The sequence below is a fragment of the Pseudonaja textilis genome, chromosome 1, assembly GCF_049901715.1.
Source record: "Pseudonaja textilis isolate UNSWEBS1 chromosome 1, rPseTex1.2, whole genome shotgun sequence".
Lineage (NCBI taxonomy): Eukaryota > Metazoa > Chordata > Lepidosauria > Squamata > Elapidae > Pseudonaja > Pseudonaja textilis.
The window spans coordinates 235,837,616-235,859,927 of NC_141990.1; the positions used below are offsets into that span (position 1 = coordinate 235,837,616).

At 36.0% G+C, this 22,312-nt stretch overlaps 1 protein-coding gene across 1 annotated transcript in view; it reads left to right on the top strand.

Moving 5' to 3' along the window:
• The window catches only part of KCNQ1 (potassium voltage-gated channel subfamily Q member 1), a 378,292-nt gene that overhangs the window by 76,228 nt on the left and 279,752 nt on the right, over positions 1-22,312 (top strand). The window contains exons 3-5 of the mRNA XM_026706550.2: positions 16,910-17,036; positions 18,560-18,638; positions 19,192-19,288. Of these exons, the coding sequence (XP_026562335.1) occupies positions 16,910-17,036; positions 18,560-18,638; positions 19,192-19,288 (303 nt within the window). The remainder of the gene's footprint in view (positions 1-16,909; positions 17,037-18,559; positions 18,639-19,191; positions 19,289-22,312) is intronic.

Consider the following 22,312-nt stretch of genomic DNA (forward strand, 5'->3'; position numbering starts at 1 on the left):
TTGTCAGCAGGTCGCAAAAGGTGATCACATAACCTCAGGAAATTGTTGTTAATATGAGTCAGTTGCCAAGCATCTGAATTTGGATCATGCGAATTTGGATGAGTGACTTATGACCATTTTTCACACTTATGACCATTGTGGTGATGGTCAGAAGTGGAAAAACAGTCATAAGTGTGAAATGGTCATAAATGTGAAAAATGGTCATAAGTCACTTTATTCAGTGCTGTTATAACTTTGAACAGTCACTAAATGAGCTTGTGTAAGATGAGGACTACCTGTACTATGGAGTGAAATGGGAGAAGAGATGAGAATAGGAATTGATTATTTTTTCCTTTTTTCCCAGGTAGGAGGGATGGCTGGAGAAAACATTTCTTGCAAATAAGAGAGAAGTGATTTGGATGTGACAGAAGATGTATGTGAGAGAGAGCCATGTTTTGTTAACGGCATATAACCCAATCGCTAAAGTCAGGCCAATAGGTTAGACCAGGGGTGTCAAACTCGCGGCATTGTGTTGTCACGTATCACAACTTTTTCCCTCATCGCTAAACCGAGGGTGGGCGTGGCCAGTGCGTGATGCATACGGACCATGGACTGTGAGTTTGACATCTCTGACTTAGACCCTCCCCCCCAAAGAACACACTGAAGCAGCTTTGGCAACCTCATATTTAACTGATATAAACTGATCAAGTTTATATCAATTATAACAAACTGGTAAACTCATATAAACTGATCAAGGAGAGATTCAACCTAGAAATAAGGCGAGATTTTCTGACAGTGAGAACAATCAACCAACAGTTCGCCTCTGGAAGTTGTGGGAGATTCATCACTGGAGGCTTTCAAGAAGAGATTGGACTGACATTTGTCAGAAATGGTATAGGTCTCCTGCTTGGGTGGGGGGGTTGGACTAGGTGACCTACAAGGTCCCTTCCAACCCCGTTAATCTGTATCTGTATCTTATTCTCAGACTTATCCTCCAAATTGCCATCTGCTTTCTTGAATTGGTTACTGTGCTAGTTCTTATATCAGCTATATGCCATAAGAAGGCCATACTGACTTGAAATTTTGGGTTCAATAACTAAGGAATAGATTCTTTCTTAAGTTGGCTGTACTTATGTCTTGAGTAAAGAATGGCAAAGTGAATTTGGTTATTAATTTTATATATAAATGCTTCTTAAAATCAAATATAAAAACAAAATAAAGTCCACCACTGGATATTTTCCAACTATATCTTCTCTTCATTTTCCTTTCATAAACTAATCCTTGTATCTTTAATGTTGATCTACTGTCAAGTTGATGTGTAGGTTGGGTTCTCTTTTTATCCAAGAAGAGGCAATAGATTCATTGCATATTTGATGGGGTTGTCGCTGTATGTATATTCTCCTTTGAGGAAGGTGATTGATGCCTACATTAAAGCAGGATCAAAGAAAAGGGGAGAAAGGAGAGCTGCAGTTAACAAGAATGTTGAAACATGAAAACATATTGAATATACCTGGTGGTCTAGCTCTTGTTTATAAAAATAAATCTCATGAAAGATGCACTTATTTCTATTAGTCTGCAATGTATATGTCTAGACTGATGCGCATTTTTTTCTTTTTTCAGTATAACCACTTGAAAACAGTAGTTGCTTCAAGGTAACAGAGTTTAAAAGTCCTCTGTGAAAAAATAAATATCCTGTTTTAAGTTGATGAAGGCATGTATTTATAAGACTCTTTGATTTACGAGACTGCATTCAAAAAGGGACAGTGTATTATTACCATCTTGTTCTCAGATCAGACCCGTAATCCAGTCATCCTGCTTATTGTTCAAGTGGGTGACTTATATTTCTTTTACAGGGAAGAAGCTAGCGACCTACCAAAGAAATATTCTATATTGCAAATGAATGGAGAGTTGCAAGGAATTAAAAAAAACAACAGAACAACTCCTTTGAATTTGACTCCCTCAGTTGTTTTATGAATATCCGGGTGTGTGTGTTTTACTTTTTTCTTTCTTGAGGTATAACAATAAAACTAAAACTCAAAGCAACCATCATCTCAAAAGAGGAATTTTTAAAAAAACAAAAACAGAAGAACTCTTTTGAATTTGACTCCCTCAGTTGTTTTATGAATATCTGGGCCTTGTGTATGTGTGTGTGTGTGTATGTGTGTGTTTTACTTTTTTCTTTCTTGAGGTATAACAATAAAACTAAAACTCAAAGCAACCATTATCTCAAAAGAGGTTATGAGATTACAGTCTTTCAAAATTCATTGCTTCAACTAACCTTAAAACTAAACTTGTCAGTTTGAGTTATACTCAGAAATAAAAGTGAATGTTACTACAGTTATGAAATTGCTTATTATGGAAGTTATGAGGGCGTAATATAAATGTGGCAAGCCTATTTATGCATAAATAAGATACATTTTGGAATTATCTATTGCCATAGGCCTTTTCTACCTCGATATATCCTCAATTCAAATCACACAAACAAACTCTCAATTTCCATCTGTGCAGAGTATTTTTCTACTTAAGGAGCCTTCTTGGTCATTAGCTCAGACTTACATTTTCCTTTTGAAGGAAAGGCTGTCTGTGTCTCTTTACCTGTCCTTCCGTCTGTCTGTCTGTCTGTCTGTCAGTCTATCTATCTATCTATCTATCATCTAACACACGTGTGTGTGTGTGTGTGTGTGTGTGTGTGTGTGTGTGTGTATTTCTCCAAGAGTACAAGATGGTGCACATAGTGTTCCCACTTCCCATCTCCTGTTTTTTCATCACCACAACAATCCTGTGAGCTTGTTTTATGCTGAGAGAGGATGACTGACCCAAAATGAACCATTAAAGGTAAACTTGACCTTGGGTCTCCTCGATGCTAGTCCAGTGCCTTTCACACAATGTCACTATCTGTTACTGAACTGAAATGGCTATGTATACATGCCTTCATGCCTTTTGGGAGATCTAAAAATGTCCCTTCCCATTTCACATTATTCTGCTAACCTTTCTCTGCAAAAATTATTATTGCAATTTACACAAATGTTCCTATATTGCTTTATTGTACCAGGTAAATTTTGGATTATTCTAACTTCTTCCTAGTCTTCAGAAACAGTCCAGATTTGGGCTTTGCTTTCCTAAAGATTATCTAAGCATATATCATGTTCCCTGTGTTATCTTTTTCTATGATGATTCTAATTTTTGACATTGCTTCCTTTCTGAAATAACATTGGATGTAACTGCATCCTCCCAAAAATGTCTAATTTTTCATAAAGTGTGTGTGACCTACCACTAGAATGCTATTAGTGTCTAAATCAAAAATGTTATCTGTATTTTGCTTCTTTGTGTTGGCTGGATTAAGCATCATTAATATTCTTCCATTCAATCCATCATTATATAGCCTTTCACATAAAAATGCTATTATCTATTAAAAGCTACAGTGGTACAGTGATTAGAATACAGTACTGCAGGCTAATTCTACTGACTGCCGGCTGCCTGCAATTTGGCAGTTCAAACATCACTCAGCCTTCCATCCTTCTGAAGTCGGTAAAATGAGGACCCAAATTGCTGGGGGCAATATGTAAACTGCTTAGAGAGGGCTGTGAAGTGGTGTATAAGTCTTAAGTGCTATTGCTACTGCTATCTCAACTGAGACCATTGATAAAAAGAAAGGGAGCTGAATGTTATAATCATGTTAATGATATTAAAAGGTACGGAAGATGAGGTGGGACCTTAGGTAACTGTATGAACAGAACCCCAAGGAACTGCATAAGCATAATAGATAGAAGAAGAACCACCACCCATTTAGACAAGGGGGAAAGCATAAATGGTGGAGATAAATACTCCAAAAAGAACTGGAAGAATCAATAGGATTACACTCTTTATCTGCTAGTATATTAGCTAAACCAGTGTGGTGACTCAGATTACTGCAGAAGCAATAACTGTTTGTTTTTGAATCATAAGATAATGAATATCCGTGTTCAAAGGTACAATATAATGTTTACTGGCATTCTGTGCAGCAGCATGGCACCAAGACAGAGCAACAAGTTTGGCCAAACTTTATTAACTGGAAGACATAATCCAGGCTCTCAACCTTTACAACCTATTATCTAAATTCCCTGTGGAGTTAACACTGTAACCCCACTCCTCCTCCTCCTCCTCCTCCTCCTCCATCATCTCTGGCTTGTTCTTAAAGCTTCAAAGACATTCTGAAGCCTTTGTTGAATTGATTATTAACTCTTCAAAGATATAATTAAACATTTGAACTTGAGTCCCTTTAAATAGAAGAATGCAAGAATGAAAAGTGTAGCTACAATTGTTTTTCTTCCCTGTGACTCATCAGAGTACCGAAGGATGAATTAATGGACTGAAGCAAGGTATAAGAGCTTTGAAAGAACCCAGAGGCAGTAATCTGAAGGTCTTCCCTCCCCTTCTCAACAGCCTGGAGTGAAAATAATTGAAAGCCTGAATTAAACAATTAAACACTGAGATAGAACTTTAAAGCGCAATCTAGATGGGCATTTTAAATTCCACTGATTTCAGTAGGAAGGAATTATAATATCCATCCCATTGCATTTCTATGGCACCCTATTATGGTAACTTTATTATGGTTTTATTTTAATTTAATATTTTATCTCCTATATTGTGTTGCTCACTAACACGCACACATAGAGAGAGAAAGAGAGAGACAGAGACAGACACACACACACACACATACATGCCATACACAAAATAAATAAATAGGAAGGTGCAAAGCATTTACTTTCCTGCTGAAATTAAATATGCTTAATTTTAGTAAAACTTTGTCATCCAGTGGAATTCACTATAAATACAATACCTGTTTATATATATGGCAATATTTTACCCAAAAGGAACTCATATTTCTTAGTCTATTCCTATAAGCCAATATGTAACAGTAATAATAAAGGCGCATTGTTAAGAGTTTTTAACAAAAGTGTTTAGTGAAAGTGGCAAAAAGGCTGGAAATTGAAAACTACAGTTCAAGCTTCAGTTACAGTGGCTAGGACAGCTGTAGATCTCCCACTTTTTTAACTAACTCACCTCCAATGGAATATATGACTAGACAACAGCTGGTAGCTACTGTAAGACGGCTGCACAATGGATGGGAAAATTTGTCTCTATGGTAACCACAGTGGCATTGGATGTGCTTACTGAAAAAGTCATCTGGTCAGTGCAGATAAACTTCAAGGGAAATTAGCTCATTTCATGTGATAGTACATACAGAAACATCTGTTTTATAGTGTGATAATGAACACGAGACATGAGACCATGTCAAGATTTCTGAAAGTCGAGAACTGACAGACTCTTTCTTCCAACTGAAATTTTAGGTAAATGCCTTCTCAATAGCATTTAATGATTTGACTGTTAAAAATTCGTTCTGAAAAAAGAGGAATGCTAATAAAACATTTTAAAATATTTTTTGACATTTTTGCAAAGTCACATCTTATAGTTTTAAATAACCAAGTTGATCTCTCAATGATGGAAAAAAACATTCAAAACAAAAAGAACATTTGATAAAGATTATTCAGTGAACCTAAATCACAGTTTCCAGAAATCTCATACTGTAGATGCAATAATTGGATTAAATGCCTGACATCCTTAGTTCCTTAAGGACAAATTCTTCCAATTACTGTATTTACACAGGTGGTTGTTTATAAAAGTTATATATTTTGCTTGCTTTATATTAAGGTACAGTTCACCATTGTTCAGATACAATACATTAATGAAATAGAAATAATAATCATAGAATAACAGAGTGGGAAGGGACCTTGAAGGTCATCTAGTTCAATCCTAGTCCTGCTCAAGCAGGAGAGTCTATTCCAAATATTAGCCTCTACTTAGGATCCAACTCACAGCCAGGACACATACTTACTGGGGCAAGAGGTAATATGCTGAATAATTTCAGTCTTTCAAACAAGTGTCAAAAAGAAAAGGAAGTTTAGTTTTGCCTCCTCAGAATTTGCGAATTTCATGGCTATTTAATCTAAAAAAGAAGATAAGGAATGTTAGGCAGGTCACATTAAAGGCACTTAGGTCAGAAGCCAAAAGACTACATAATTGCTTGTTGCCTATTTTTAACAGTTCTTTTCTATGATGACTTTACTACAGGTAGTCTTCAACTTACAACAGTTCATTTAGTGACCGAAGGGTACAATGGCACTGAAAAAAGTGACTTATGAACATATTTCACAGTTACAACCTTGCACCATCGCCATGATCACCTAATCAAAATTCAGACGCTTGGCAACTGTCACATTTATGACGGTTGCAGTGTCACGGGCGTCATGTGATCACATTTTGCGACCTTCTGACAAGCAAAGTCAATGGAGAAGCCAGATTCACTTAACAAGCGGGTTGCTGACTTAACAACTGCAGTGATTTACTTAAAAAATGTGGCAAGAAAAGTTATAGAATGGGACAAATCACTTAACAAATTTCTCACTTGGTAACATAAATTATGGGTTCCGTTGTGGTTGGAAGTCGAGGATTACCTGCCTTGGTAAACATGATCCTCATGGCTGAGTAGGATTTTGTTTAATAAATTATTTGTGTAGGAGATAACCAGGTTGAGCCCAAGGGAGGGGCTAAGTGTGTCATCAGTGTCCAGTCATTTCACGCCCCCACGTGGTTTAAGTCCAGGCCACCTTGAATTCTGATTATTCTTATCTACCGCCAATTTGCTGTCACCATTAGCAGTAGTTCAGACTCTTGTAGAGAGTGTTAGCTTGCAATAAACTTGTATACATTTGAACTGCATTGCTTCCTGATTTCCTGTGCTTGACAGTTTGGTTTCCATGGACATGAAATAAGTGACTGCTACTTCATGTTATAGGCAGATCTGGTTTAGCAATTGCTTGGAGTTATGACCATGATGAAAAACTAATCCTTTACAACTAATCCTCACATTTATGACCTTCTCAGGTGTGTATAGCAAAATAAAGCTGAAGTAAGATATAAGCATAGTTTCACTTAGTGACCACTTCATGAGCATGTTGCTAGACCCTACTTTTGGTTGTTAAATGAAGGCTACCTGTAAAATCAGCAAGGACTCAAACGGATTCATAAGCATGTTGATACTGTAACTGTGGTTTGTTGATAACAGTTGGGTCACCACTGAAGAAAAAGAACTTGAGCTATGTTACTGGTGAGCAGACAAACGCATTTTCTAGAGGAAAAGGAAGATTTTTTTTTCTCATAATGGCATCATCAAAGTTTGGGACTTAGGGCAGCGAAGGGATTCTTTTTACGGCATGAATGGATTTCTCATGTAAGATTTGAAGGCAGTTAAGTAATTGTGCATAATGGGAGTCCAGCAATTTGTGCTTTAAAGTCATAATAGATTTCCCTGAGATGACAAAGTTACTTCAAGCATTGCATCCATTTTTTGTGCTTTCTTTTGTAAAGAAAGAACTTTCTGAACTACAGCCTAGTTAATTAAATTTCTCTATCTATTGCCTCTTCGTTTTTCTTTAATCTTCCTTTCTGAAATGTGTTAATACTTGTTATATGGTTTTACAAACTATAGTACGAGACTCTGGAATAATAAAGTCTGGCAATTGGAACAATGTACAATACCATCTGTTTTCCCCTCCCTTTCCCTTAGTTTCCTTCTAGCAGCTGTAAGCCTGAAAAGCTGCTAAATTAGAGAATTTGGTTGCTAAGGTAGAAATATAAATGATTTATGTAGGCATTAGCTTTCTACTTTCTTCAGTTCTTGAGTGTTTTGTCACATGTGCTCTTCTAGAAATTGATAAATGTAAAGTTTACATAGAATGTGTTTATGTTGAGTAGGCACAGTGTATTACTATAAAATAAAAGTTGTTTTCTACAAAAACCACTTCAGCCAGCACCTCCATAGAAAACATCAGCATAGACATTATTGATTTAAATATTAAAATATTTCAAGTGTAGCACATTAATACCATGTTTATTTTCCTTCAAATACTTCAGAATCTTCTTGAAGGACAAAAATAAGTCATTTTGTTGGGTAGTATTTCAGAGTCATTATAGAATTTCACTTAAGATGATGGATCTGGAGTACAATCCAACCTATTCACAGGTTTATTCTTGTGGGGGAAAAATAGAAGGAGAGCAATATATACACCACCAGTGGTACAAAGCCGGGAAAGAAATATAAGAGATGAATATATATCTATGAAAAAAAATATTAATCCCTCAGTATCATGCATACAAATATTCTCATACTGAAAATACTTTCACTTGTAGCTTTGAACAGAATTTGGGGCATGCTAAACATTACTGCGTCACATTTTGCAGTTCCAAAAACAGTTTTTGCTCATAGCTGCTCGTAATAAATACACTAATTGTAATATTCTCCGAATCAGAGGCTTTCTTCAAACAGGAAGGCAGTGTGGCCAGCTGTAGGAATTCGACCTTTTGAGACAAGTGAAATAATACCATGATTATGAAATATGATGTAACATTATGACCTCTGCCAGGCAAAGGTTCAAAGCACTTCCTAGGGATGTATGTATAATTGTAGTTGAGCCCTTTATGTAGCATTGGAAGCATCAGCATAACCTTGAATTATAATTTTTATGCCCAGCTGTTTTTTAGCAGTTTCATTTGTTCCTAGAAATCTCAGAGTAAGGAGGTAAACAAAAGACACATACATATTGAAAGATAGAGAAGAAAATAACCAGGCCTGATGTTCTGAGCCATGGTTCTTAAAAAGAGCCTATGTTAATAAGCTGACAAATGCTGAGAAAATTTCAAATGACATCCAACACTCTCCCTTATGGTTATCTTTTTTTTTTTAAATGCCCATTATTCACTTCTTTGATAGGACTTCATGGCAACTAGAAAAGGTTTTGCCCCAAATCTTGTCTCAAGCTCAGTTTTAAAAAAATAAAAATAAAATTTTTTTTTACACCTAACATCCATTCTCCCCATTGCATTTCTTGCAACTGTATGTTTCATTGCATCTCCTGCAATTATATGTATAAATAACACTTACATTACTTATTTGTCTTCTTCTCCATTGATCTCATCTTACTTTTCTCCCATGGGCTATTATTAAAATAACATAGGTTAGAAGTACGTTAAATGCCAGAACTGGTAAGCAGTTTCTTCAGATGGATCTTCAAATATATGTGATTCAGAAAGGCAATTTTTGAATGACAGAAAAATCCACCCTACAATCTTACGTAATTTGGGAATATCACATAATGATGGGGAAATCCCCATTGTTTATATTGTATGCTAACATTTCCCCATTCTTATGTTTTCCAGTCATGTTGGGACTATACTTTCCAAAATTGCTAACCTATGGCTATAATTTTTTGAAATGGTAGTCTGCCATTTCTGGAAGCCACAGCTTGGGGAAAGGAAATATTGACAGTGGGTTCTCTCTCTGCAGCCAGCATATAACTGAGGGCATGGTATTTTGATGATAAAGCAACTGGAATATATTTGAACAACAAGCTATAAGCAACTCCATTTTTGAAAGAGACTTTCAATCTAAGCATATTAAACAGTGCACACAATGGGAACATTTGTACACAGCCTTTGAAAGTTCAATAATAAATCAAGTGAAGAAGGGTGTTATTTTTGCTGAGTAAATGAATCTTAACCAGCTAATTCATGCTCCAAATTGGCCTGTGTTTCATTCAGTTCAGTTCATTTGAATTAAAATATTTTCATCCAGCCTAGCTAATTGTTGAAGGCAGTGGTAAATATAGCAAATGAGCTTGGCACACTTACAGTTTGAAAGTTAGTACTATTAACTATTAACACACATCTGTGATGTGAGCTGCCTACAGACCTCAGTCTTACTATTACTGTAGATGTATGAAGCACTGTGACACAGGCTTGGGAGAGAGTTCAAGTAGGTTGACAGGGAGTATTGTGTAAATGCAAATCTCAAACCCAAAAAGAGTACCTGAAATCACAATGTTTCATAGTTTTTAAAGGAATGTTCAGATGAGGGTAAGTAGAAATTATGTTACTGCAATATTTGATTTGATTTTTAAAAAATAGTAGAATAAAAAAATAACGGAAGGAGAATTATTCTGATTTTGCTTCCTGATTTGGTTTCTAGTTCCTAAAGGATGAAATAAATGTTGGGAGTTCTGAAGCATATTTAGTAGTTTTTTCATGCAGTTCAATAACAGAAAAAGTTTGAAAAGCAAGTACTTGATTGACCAGTTTTGTTGCCAGATGTAATTTCCAATCTTTTTGTAGCCCAGAACTTTTTAGACATTTCCAGTAATATTGAGATCTTATTATTAGTTGTAGAAAGAGAGAAATTACTTCCAAAGAAAACTCCTGAACCCTTTAACAAAAGAAACATTCAGTTGACAATTGGTGGGAAGTAAAACTTTGAAAAGCTAGTCTCATTAATTGGTTATGAAATAAGGTGAGCCATGTCAGTCTGACAATTGTCTTCATGAAATTCAATCTCTGCTTCTCCTGATGGCATTTTTCTTTAAAAAAAATCTCTTCCTCCCAAACTGCATTTTAGAACATTAATTTGTAGAATACTGATAGGAAAAGGTGTAATCTACTTAGTAGGAACGATCAACCCAGGGAGTTTCCTACAGGCACTGAGAAACCATCTAAAATGAAACCTAGATTTAGAACATCCTGATACAACCAACTTTGGACCCAGTGGATGAAACGATGTCATTTGCAATGAAAATGCCCATTGTATGTGTGCCATTAGGCAAACGAGGTAAATTACATCCTTCCATCAATTTGTGCAATAAAAACATTGCACATTAATGTCATTTGTGTTATTTCTTCAATGACACCACCATGGATGATCGCAGACTTAAGTTTATATAACCTGTTAGTTCCTAGCATCTGATATAGTAAATAAGCTTGAATTCTCATAGAAAGTTAATTAAATTTAAGGAGTAGAAGGAAAGTGGTCCCCAACCTTTGCGGTTTCATTGCCTGTCTGGTGGGGAGAGGGGAATTGGGCAGCACAAAGGCAGGCCGGTGTGCATGTTCATGCGCACCGCCCTGCTGCTCACGTGAGCCAAGCTGTGTGCGGTTGTACACCGGCTCGCAGCCTGGTTGCAAATAGGATATAGCCCGATAGTGGGCCATGGCCCAGGCATTGAAGTACCCTGATCTAGATTACAGAAGCTTGGAAACTAGGTTTGTGTACTTTAATGCCCTATTTATTAGTACCTTTATTCCAGGGATTGTGATATCCACTTTCTGATCATATCTGGAAGCAGTGGAGAGATTGTCGCTCACTTCCTTGATATGAGAGTAATGTGCAGAAGGGTTCTCTAATATTTTGCAATTTACCATCTTCTTTCCTAGGCTCTGAGAAGTTCGTTACAGTCAAGCTTTGTCACCCACTTTCTTGGAGGGAGGTCATGGACTGATAGTGACTGGGAACAATGACAATAAAAATAGGAAAGGAAGATAGGAAGCAAGAATTGGCAATACAGACAACCAATTTAATAGTATAGTAAAGTTTTTGGTTGATTCAAAGTTACGTGGAAGGCACTGAAACATGGTAGTAGGGAAAGGTCTTTATTTGCTCTTTCTTTTTTTTTAATTCAAGTTTTTATTTTATAGCATATGAAAATTCCAATTTTAATTGAACAGTGTATTGTCTGGGTACAAATAGTACCCAGGAAATAATAATCAAAATGTTTACAATAACATTCATTTCATTGATATTAATTATAGTAGTGTTAATAATGGTAATAACAATATTACTTACTTAACCAATTCAATATACCTTCCTTATATCTCTGATCCTTTACATGTATTTCCCTATATCTAGCTCCCGTTGTTTTTTTTCAGCTAGCCAAAATAAGTCCCAAGTCAGAAAATATTCAGTTTCTTTCTTTTCCTTGATTTTAAGTGTTAGCTGCACATTCTGATTTTTTTAAATCACATGTTCATGCGTTGGGATCTCTTCACTCTTCCATTGTTATGCAAATACAGTTCTAGCTGCAGTCAATACATGAAAAATCAAATATATCAAATGCTCAACAAAAATATCTCTGGTTTCAAGTCAATATGTTGTTTTATCATTTTTTTCCAGCCATGTATTTTTGTCCAATATTTTGGACAAATATTTTGTATTCCCAGCCATGGATTTTTGTCCAATATTTTTTCATTTTTGACATGTCCACTACATATGATAATACGAACTGGGTGTCTCATGGCATTTCCAACATTTTGCAGACTTGATGCCATCTATAAAACATTTTATAAAGATTCTCTTTGTATGCAGTAGACAATTTTTAGCCCATACTATTATTGTTTCTTTTACTTGTTCATCTTCCATCTTAATAATAAATAGCTATATATTTTCTTTATTAATACATTTTGACATCCTTCTCATATCTAGATTGTATCTGCAGATATGTACAACATGTTATCTCAACCCCTTGATCACTATTTGCTCTTTCTTTATATTCTTTATCATGCGGATATTGAACAGCAGGTGTGTTAGAAAACTTCTGCCATCGTGAAATATCCAATATAAATGTATTTGACACAAATGTATATCCTGCCAAGAATTTTCTAATATTATATTTATTTTTAGCTGCCTGGAAGGATTGTTATTATAATAACATTCTGTCAGGTATAATACTAATATGGAATTATTATGATTGGTTGCATAGTCAGCCAGGTGCGTAGCATGGATTTGGAGTTTTTATCTACCTGTTGACTCCTTTCCAAGCAACTGTGATAGGCAAATGCTGTTCGATAATGTTGAAGGTATTATCTCAGGATGTAAGTAAACCTGCCTTTTGCAATTGACTGATGGTGATTTTTGTCAATGCTGATGATGTTCAAATGATGCTCCTGATGTTTTGGAATTTTACCCAAGGTGCCTATTACTAGTGATACTTTATTTGCTTTCTTTTGGCATAGTCATTCTACTTCTATTTGCAGGTCTTTTTATTTTGTGATTTTCTCTACTACTTTGTCCTTAATTCTTCTATCTCCAGGTACCACAACGGCTACTATTCCAACTTTTTAAAAGATTTTCTTATCAACAGGTGTTAAGTCTGAGGTGTTGTGTGGCAGGTATTTGTCTATCTGAATTCTAAAGTCCCAGAAAACTTTAGCTTCTTCATTTTCTATGTATGTAATACTCTCAACAGTTCTTGCTTGCAGGTAAATGATATTTCTTGCAGATATTCCAATGCACTCATTGTTGCTATTTTGTCATGCCATTGTTTATGCCCAGTAAAATGCAGATGCTGGTAGAAACTGTTTTCTATCAATAATACATCAATATTATAGTTATTATATTGTGTTTTTATTATGAATTAAGCATTTATGTGATCTTATATATTACTTGATTACTTTGGGTTGCCTTTTAGAGTTGTACTCCCAGAACCACTGGAAAATGTCTTTTGGAAAATTATGGTAAAGCAACCAGGAGAAACATTTATTCTTACTATTTTATTTAATAAAGGGGTCAATACTTATTATATATATATATATATATATATATATATATATATATATATATATATTTCTTCAAATATTTTTTGCTGATTTTAAAGCCACCTTGAAGCAATTTTTAAGATAAACTGTTTAATGAATAAACATATAACATATAAACTAACAAATGCAATAATGTATTTTTAAAAGCAACAGGAGTAAAACTACACATTACAAATGGACATATGCGTTTTTAAAACCAAAAGATATATCTAAGTCTTTTAAAATATTTTTAAAATGGTCAGGTAGAGAACATGCACTTATCGTGTAGTAGGAAATTCCAGAATGACAAGAATTTTTCCTAAACAGACTTAACTTCTTCCAGACAAAAATAGGCATGGGAAATCTTACCTATGGATTTTGAGGAGGAACTCTTATACTGATAAGAGCTCAAGCAAGTTTATGGGTTTGGATGATCCTTCAAACAACCAGTCCCAAATCCATTCTGGTCTTTCACCAGAATTGCACTAACATTTTAACCTGAGGCCAAAAGTCCACTAGCATATCTGGCACTTAAACTGGAGTTTATCCAGATGTTGATCAACTAGTCCCTAAAATAATTGAGTCTCTGTATTCTGTCCTATTTTCTGAATTGTCTTTAAAGATAGTCCTGGGTGTACCAGGTTGTAGTAGTTGACCTTCTGTAACTGCGTGATCACTTATTCTCTTTTCTTGGATCAGTAGGTTCCTTGTTATGTATGCTTTCAACTCCAGCCTCAATGTGATCCAACAAATGTAGAACATAGAACATAGAATAATAGATTGGAGGTTTTCTAGTCCAACCCCCTATACAAGAGACCCTATATTATTTCAGATAAATGATTACCCAGTCTCTTTTTGAAAGCCTCTAGTAATGGAGCAACCACAGTTTCTGTGGGCAAGAATTTTCTCCTTAGTTCTAGTTCTTCTCAGTTGCTTCTCTCCTTGCTTTCTCATCTAGCCTTTTGGTGCTTTGGAAAATAGTTTGATTCCCTTGTCTTTGTAGGAATCCTTCAAATAGTGGAATGTTGCTATCACGTTTCCCTTGGTCGTTCTTTTCATTAGACTAGATGTACTGAAATCCTGTAGGCTGTTTTAGCCTCCAGCCCCCTAATCATTTTTGTCTTCTCTATGCTCTTTCCAGAGTCTCAACATCCTTTTTATATTGTGGTGACCAGAACTGAATGCAGTATTTCAAATGTGGTCTTTCTAAGGCTTATAAGTGTGGTCTTACTAAGGTTTATAAAGGTCGAACATTGGATTATGTACAGAAAGCCCAGCTGAGCATTTATATCTCTTCGCTTTCCGAAAGAAATTAAGTTTCATTTTTTAAAAATGCAATATAAATGTGAATATCTGATAAGAAGAATATCAGCCTAACTCTAACCAGATAACATAGCTAAATTTGAAGTTGTTGTTGCCGGATAATAATTGTGAAAAAGAAAGAAGCCCTTAGTGTGCATGCCTTACATGGCATTCAATCCCATGAAGGACCACCTGTCTCCTATAACATGTAGCCAATTCAGTCCTGCAGCTTGGCACATTCTGGGATCCTTTAATTAAACAATGTCATCATTGGAAGCCCGTCTTCTTGGTGGCTCTTCCCCCAGGGCTTTGGTGAGAGAGAACAAGATCTCTCTCTTCATCACCCTTGCCATCTTTTCTTTTTATCCTTTATCCTTTATTGATTTGGTTGTAATTTATTTGATGTATTATTATTTGAGCCATCAAGATTCATTGAGAGTTGGGTAGCATACAAGTTGTTGTTGTTGTTGTTTGCCTCTTTCATATTGAAACTACTGAAATCCCAGTTTGTTGAGAAATGGTATGCAGGGTTTAGTGAAGTAATTCGCTAAGAATTGCTTATTTGCCTTTCTAATGATATTCACATTTTATTGTAAGTTTAAACAGCAGAGGGTTTAGCCTCTAAGTAGCTATTCTGACAGCTGTCTCTAAATATAGCAACAAACAATCAGCCTCCTCCTCCTCCTGCAGTGGATTTATTGGGCTTATACAACACTTGTGTGTCACCAAGCCAAGGGTTGGGGAGTGGAATTTGCCAGTTGCTAATAGTTACCTGGCATTTTTGTGTATGACCATGAAGAACAGCTTGTGCCCTTTCACCTCTGATGTTTCCAGAATAACATGGGTCTCATTTAGGTCAATATGCCTTTATCAAAATGTCAGGAGTGAAAAATGTGTCTTGGTGTAAGCTGACTGGTCCTTCTTTCCAATTGCAGGAGTTTATAGAACAATCAATGTTTTCTAAGCTTGTCTACATGTCATGCAACGAACTGGATGACAGTAACCATTGACTGTATGTCTGTTTCATTGTCTTTAGGGCAGCACACATTTGCATATTTGTCAGTGTTCCTGTTATCCAGCAAATCATAGAGGCTCTTTAAAAACCCAGAGCTCTTATGCATATTTCCCCCATGCTATTCCCTTATTCCACAAACCCACACGTCTAAAGGCACCCATAAATAAAGGCACCCTTGCTTGTTTCTATTTTCCTACCCTTGTTACAATATTAAATTCTAATTGCATGTGGGGAGTTTTGATGTAGTGAGTTTTGATGCACTATACCTTGTTATTTTCTCTTTCTCAGAGTCAATTAATTGTAGTTGTCAAATATTTTCTTAGTTTGAAAAAAGGTTTTTTTGCAGAATAACTATAGTATGATTTATGTATAAACATTCTGATGTTATTTCTTTTTAAAGAAATGGCCAGGTGGCTTTTTTATTTGCACATTAGGTATTTTCATGCAGTGTAGAACCTACTTTTCCACTTATATATGTAGTGAAAAGGACATAGGAAAGTCAAACATTTAGTTACAGTGCTAATAGTGGTTCTAAGTATCTATATACAAGTTTATACAACAATTCACTGATAAATATTTTACTAAATAAAAACATGAATGTAAAAGAAGAAAATATAAGCTACTTTATTATTCTGTCAAAATTTTGCTTATTCTTTTTGACATAATTTCCACTAGAAGCTTTAGTTTTTAAAACATTTTCCAATGAATTGAACAATTGGTATACAAAAATGTAATTTTTGTTGCATTTGTAGGTTTTTTTAATATGACTTTAAAAATTGAAATTTAAGGTGTAGTTTTAACTTAATTCTAAGATACTATTAAACTTTATTAATTTTGGACTTTACATGCACAGAATTGTCCTTGAAGGCCTTTTTATGTTTTTCCGGCATATATTTTTCAAGATATGATAATAAAATGTGACTAAGTATAAAACAACGTTTTAATTTTTAATTATATTATGGATTGTTGTTGAAGATTATCATTCTGCAACTGGTATTCCTTAGATGGGCGGGGGCTACAGCTATCTGAATCTCCAATCAGGAGGGACACCATAGTGGGAGATGATTGTTACAATTTATTTTAAGACTCCCAGACCTGATATTCCATTTTCTCCAAATAGCATATGAAAAGCATTAAAGGCATATTAAATTAATCAGGCTCCCTATCTGTTTCCTCTAGGAAATTGTATTAGTGGTATTTTTTGGAACTGAATATGTGGTTCGATTGTGGTCTTCAGGATGCCGCAGTAAATATGTTGGCTTCTGGGGAAGGCTTCGTTTTGCTAGAAAACCCATTTCTATCATTGGTGAGTATGTGTGGTTTTGTATACTATGATTTATTTTAAATTAAAAAACAGAAAATATTGTGCTTCATTATCTAAGAACCGGTGATTGTCTCTGTTTTGAATTACAGACTAATCACATGTATAGATTTGATGTATGATCATGATAGAAAACCGAAAGAAGTATTAGTAAGAAAATTATTCTAATGAAAGCTTATTTGAGATGTTGAACACTGGTTGTGGGCAATCAGTCAAGGAGAGTGGGCACGGCAATTGTTCTTTCCATTCTTTTCTTGCTAGGGTACTTCTATAACCAGGAGGACAAGGTCCTTCAAAACTTTCCAGGGATTTTATTAAATTGTGATTTTTAATGTGGTAGGAAAATATCAAATCACATTCAGTTTTTGACCCTGTTCCAACATTTTGTTCTAATCATACAAAACCTCACAATGTAGCTCCTGATATCCCGATAAAGACAGAAATGATAACATTTAAAAAGATTACTTATCCCTATATTCATAAAATGATGGAACCAGTTATTGTAGCTCTATGTTCCCAGAAGAGTGATCTAGAAGTTAATATTTCAATCCCCAAAGAGTATATTAGTCAGTAGTAACTATACTATCACTATGTGAGATGGATGGATACAAATGCAATAAAATAAAATAAATATTATTCTGAATGATGGAGGGCCCTTGTGAACTATTCCAGAGTAGCAGTAAATTGAATTTCCATTGGGAAATTTTCCGGAAATGGCTCCATAACGTTTACAGACTCTATATAGCCTGTATGATTTCAGAATGAGCATATGCAGTGTTTGTTCCTCACAAGAGAGTGTATCTTTTTCTCAAATAAAAAGTGCAGGTGGGAAGATGAAATTGCTTCATCTTTTGGAGGTGGTTCTTTCCTTGCTTTTCTTTCCTTGACCACATTGATCAAAGGACATTCCTATCTTTGTTATTTTTTTCAAAGAATTCATCCTTGCTCCACCACAGTGTTGCAAGATTAAGTAATAAATGTTCTCAAGAAAATATATGAGGAAGAGATAATTGGTGCAAAATGTTTTACAGATGGTACATAACTCTGTCCATAATTGTAGAAATAGATAAATCATACAACAATCAATGTTGTGACACAGGGGAAAAAACATTTTATCATATGTAGCAGCCATGTAAAAGTTCAAAGGATACTGGAAACTAACACACTGCCTTATTTAAAAAAATATTTAAAACATATATTGCCTTGAAACCTCCTGTACATCTTAGCAAATATATTACTGTGCATGACATCTTTATAAAAGTCTTTTTTTACAGTCTTTAATACAATAGCAAATATGTGACTGTGCACGAAGTCTTTATAAAAATACAAGCAAAGCAAGAGGAAAGTAATAGCAAGGCAAATTTGTATAATCGAATATTAATTATCAATGGGTACTGAACACATACCACCTAATAGAAGTAAAGTATTTTAGCATAAAATCTAAATATGTGTAAGGTGCATAAACTTTCTAACCTATATTTATTTGTTTATCTGTTTTTAATTTCCAGATCTTATTGTAGTTGTTGCCTCCATGATAGTACTATGTGTTGGTTCAAAAGGTCAGGTTTTTGCCACCTCGGCTATCAGGTAAATATGTTAACTGTAATTTTATACAGGTAATGCTCAACTTGAGATCTCAGTAGAGCCTGGAAGATTCAATCTTTAAGTGGTGTGTTCATCAAGTGAGGCATCAACTTGACTGCACCCAATTTTAATGATCATGTTTTGCCATGCTCATTAAGCTAATCTCCCACAGTCATTAAGCGAGACATCACATGAACTTGTGACCTCCTGCTAGCTTCCCCATTGACTTTGCTTGTCAGAAGCCAGCTGGGAAAGTCACAAATAGTGATTGCATAAATGTAGGATGCTGCAAACATCATAAGTGGAAATCAATTGTCAAATATACCGATCACAATTACATGAATACAGGGAGGCTACAGCAGTCGTAAGTAACCTTTTTCACAAATTTGAATGGTGTTAATGATCGTTAAGTGAGGACTACCTCTATAGTCCTAAACATATATCATTCCCTGTAGGTTTTTTTTTTCTTTTCCATAATCAGACTTCTACTTCAAAACTGTATTTTAATTTGTTTCCTTTCTTTTTCTTTGATTAAACACTCCCGCCCCTTCCCCAGAGGTATCCGGTTTCTGCAGATTCTGCGCATGCTTCATGTAGATCGGCAGGGCGGCACATGGAGACTGTTGGGTTCTGTAGTGTTCATACATAGACAGGTATGCAAAGATGGGAATTTGTGAGTATTTCTTTCTTTATTGTTGGGAATCTAGATTCACATTAGTTTTGGAGTACCCAGATGTGTCATTCCACTGGTGGGATTCAATTTTTTTTAACTACTGGTTCTATGGGCTGGCTTGGTGGGTGTGGTGTGGCTTGGTGGGCATGGCTTGATAGGCGTGGCAGGGGAAGGATACTGTAAAATCTCCATTCCCACCCCACTCCAGGGGGAAGGTTACTACAAAATCCCACTCCCTCCCCACCCCACTAACCTGCTTTCCAGCTCCATTCTCCTGTGCAGGGAAACCAAAGAAGATCCAGCCAATCAGTTGGGACTCGGGAGGCAGAGAATAGATGGGGGCGGGGCCAGTCAGAGGTGGTATTTGCCGGTTCTCCAAACTATTCAAAATTTCTACTACCGGTTCTCCAGAACTGGTCAGCACCTGCTGAATACACCTCTGTGTCATTCCAACAAATTACATGGATTAAAGCCAGGAAGTGATGTTCTAGCTTTGCTTACGCCTTCTTTGACTTCCCAACATGGATTGGAAAGTCTGCAGACGAAACTGTAGTTCTGAACTCCGGAGAAGACTAAAGTCTTCTCCAAGACTCAGTAGTACCAATAGTAAGTAATTAGTATAGTAACGTTTACTAAATGAATGTTTGTAAGTTGAGGACCACCTAAGTTGACGTAAGTGAAATCTGGCCAGAAAATAACGTAATATGAACTCTTGTAATTTTAGTTGAATATATGCTGAATTAATAGGCTTATGTCCCATAATAGATTTGTTCTACGTCTATGATTGTATTATTAAAGAGTATCACAGATTTATACATTTTTAAAGTAAATGCAATCCTTTGATGTGTCTGTGTGTTTGTGTATTTATAGATAACAATTGGACCTATTCTCCTACGTAACCATGATGTGTCTCCACATCTTTAAAATAGTAAACATGGAATTATAATAGTATTAATAAACAAGGCAGAATCATTTAATTATGAGCTTCACTTGAACAGAAAATAGTTTACCCAGGGCTTCTTGTTTTGTCTCAACTATGAGAAAATGTAACTGCCATATTTAATTCAAGCCTAAATATAAAATTCAAATCTCACTTGACTGCAAAATTATTTGGATTTGACTGGGTCATTTATTATCTCTTAGCTGGATCTATTTTACAGTTGATATACAGATAAAATATAGGTAAAGAGTCATATACATTTACATGAGATCTTGGAATAGGTACATACATACATACATACATACATACATCTTTGACTTGGTTTTGTAGAAATCCAGAGCTGAGGTGAAGTTTATTCAGATCCATTTGTTCAGGGGTGGGCTTCAAAAATTTCAGCAATGGGTCTTCTGCCCGGTTGCTGGGTGGGCGTGGTCATGGTGGCCGTGGCCTAGTTGGCCTCCTGCACCACAGTGCAGGGGGGCATTTCCCCCAGGCTCCGGAGGCTTTCCTCAAGCCTCTGTGAGGGCGAAAACAGCCTCACCTGGGCTCCGGAGGCTCTCCAGAGGCTGGAAACAAGCCCATTTCCAGACTTCTGAAACTTCCAGGAGGCCTATTTTTTTGCCTCTCCCCGAGCCTCCGTGTGGGCCCTGCACTTACCTCACATCCAAAATGGGCTGCATGGAGACTCCTGGGTGGGAGGGGAAGGGCGAGATGAGAAGGGCCAGCCAGGGGTGGGATTTGGTGGTTCGCCAAACCAGCCATAATGTTAGCAACGGGTCCACTTGAACCCAGGTGAACCCCTAACAGCCCACCCCTGCATTTGTTCCTCTATGGGTAAATGAAAGTCTGTTCTGAATTACCCAATTCAGTGCATAGGCTGGTAGTTAGCAACCGTATATTTTATTTTCATTGCACATTGCACTCAACCCACAACAGTTCATTTAGTGACCATTCAAAGTTACCACAGCACTGAAAAAAATGGCATATAACTGTTTTTCATGCTTACGACCACTGCAATATCCCATGGTCACATGATCAAAATTTAGATGCTTGACAACTGACTCACATGACGTGTTCTGGGTTCATGTGGTCCCCTTTTGTGGTCAATGAGGAAGCCATATTCACTTAACAACTGTGTTACTAATTTTACAACTGCACTTAACAACTGTAGCAAGAAAGGTGGCAAACTAGGGAAACCTCACTTAACAAATGTCTCACTTAGCAACAGAAATTTTGGGTTCAATTGTGGTCGTAAGTCAAGGACCACCTGTACAGGAAACACAGCATGGATTTTTTGTGATTTAGATTGGTAGAGTTTGGAAAAGGAATATTTAAAACGTTTATGCCACTGTGTTCCCAAAACAAGTTGGTTGATTTTGTCACTAGATTTGCCGAAACAAGATATTGATTTATTTCAGTGATTCCCTTCTTGACTGTATTAATTGAAATGTGAAAGGGCTGATCTAGATCATGACCTTAGTATGGGACAAAGAATTAGAGTCACACCCCATTCATTAAGGTTTCTGGTTGGATTAGAAGAAAAATATAGGACAAAGAACTCGAGTCACACCCTACTTCATGAAGGTTTCCAGCTGGATTAACTATGTTTACTCTAGAGTAAAAATGATATGTGGTTTGGCCATTAATATTCTGAACATATTTGAAACTGATAGTTATATTTTCCCAGTCTGGAAGGAATGGAAACTGGAAAATTAGGGGTTTCTTGTCTAATTGTAGATTGTGGCAAAGGGTGGAGCAAAATATTTACATTAAGATGCAATAGTCTTGTGCATATCTTGGTTCGATGAATTAGAAAAGAACATCTCAGTGTGGTCAGTCTAGTACTTTGTAGAAAGATGGAATATATGCAAACTTTTTTCCCCTGAAACTCCCAGTGGATGATGGGTCTGAGATTACATTATTAAAATAACTTCTAAGTACATATTTGATACAGAGATGGTATTCAGCAGGTTCTGACTAGTTCTGGAGAACCGGTAGCGGAAATTTTTAGTAGTTCAGAAAACTAGCAAATACCATCTCTGACTGGCCCTGCCCCCATCTATT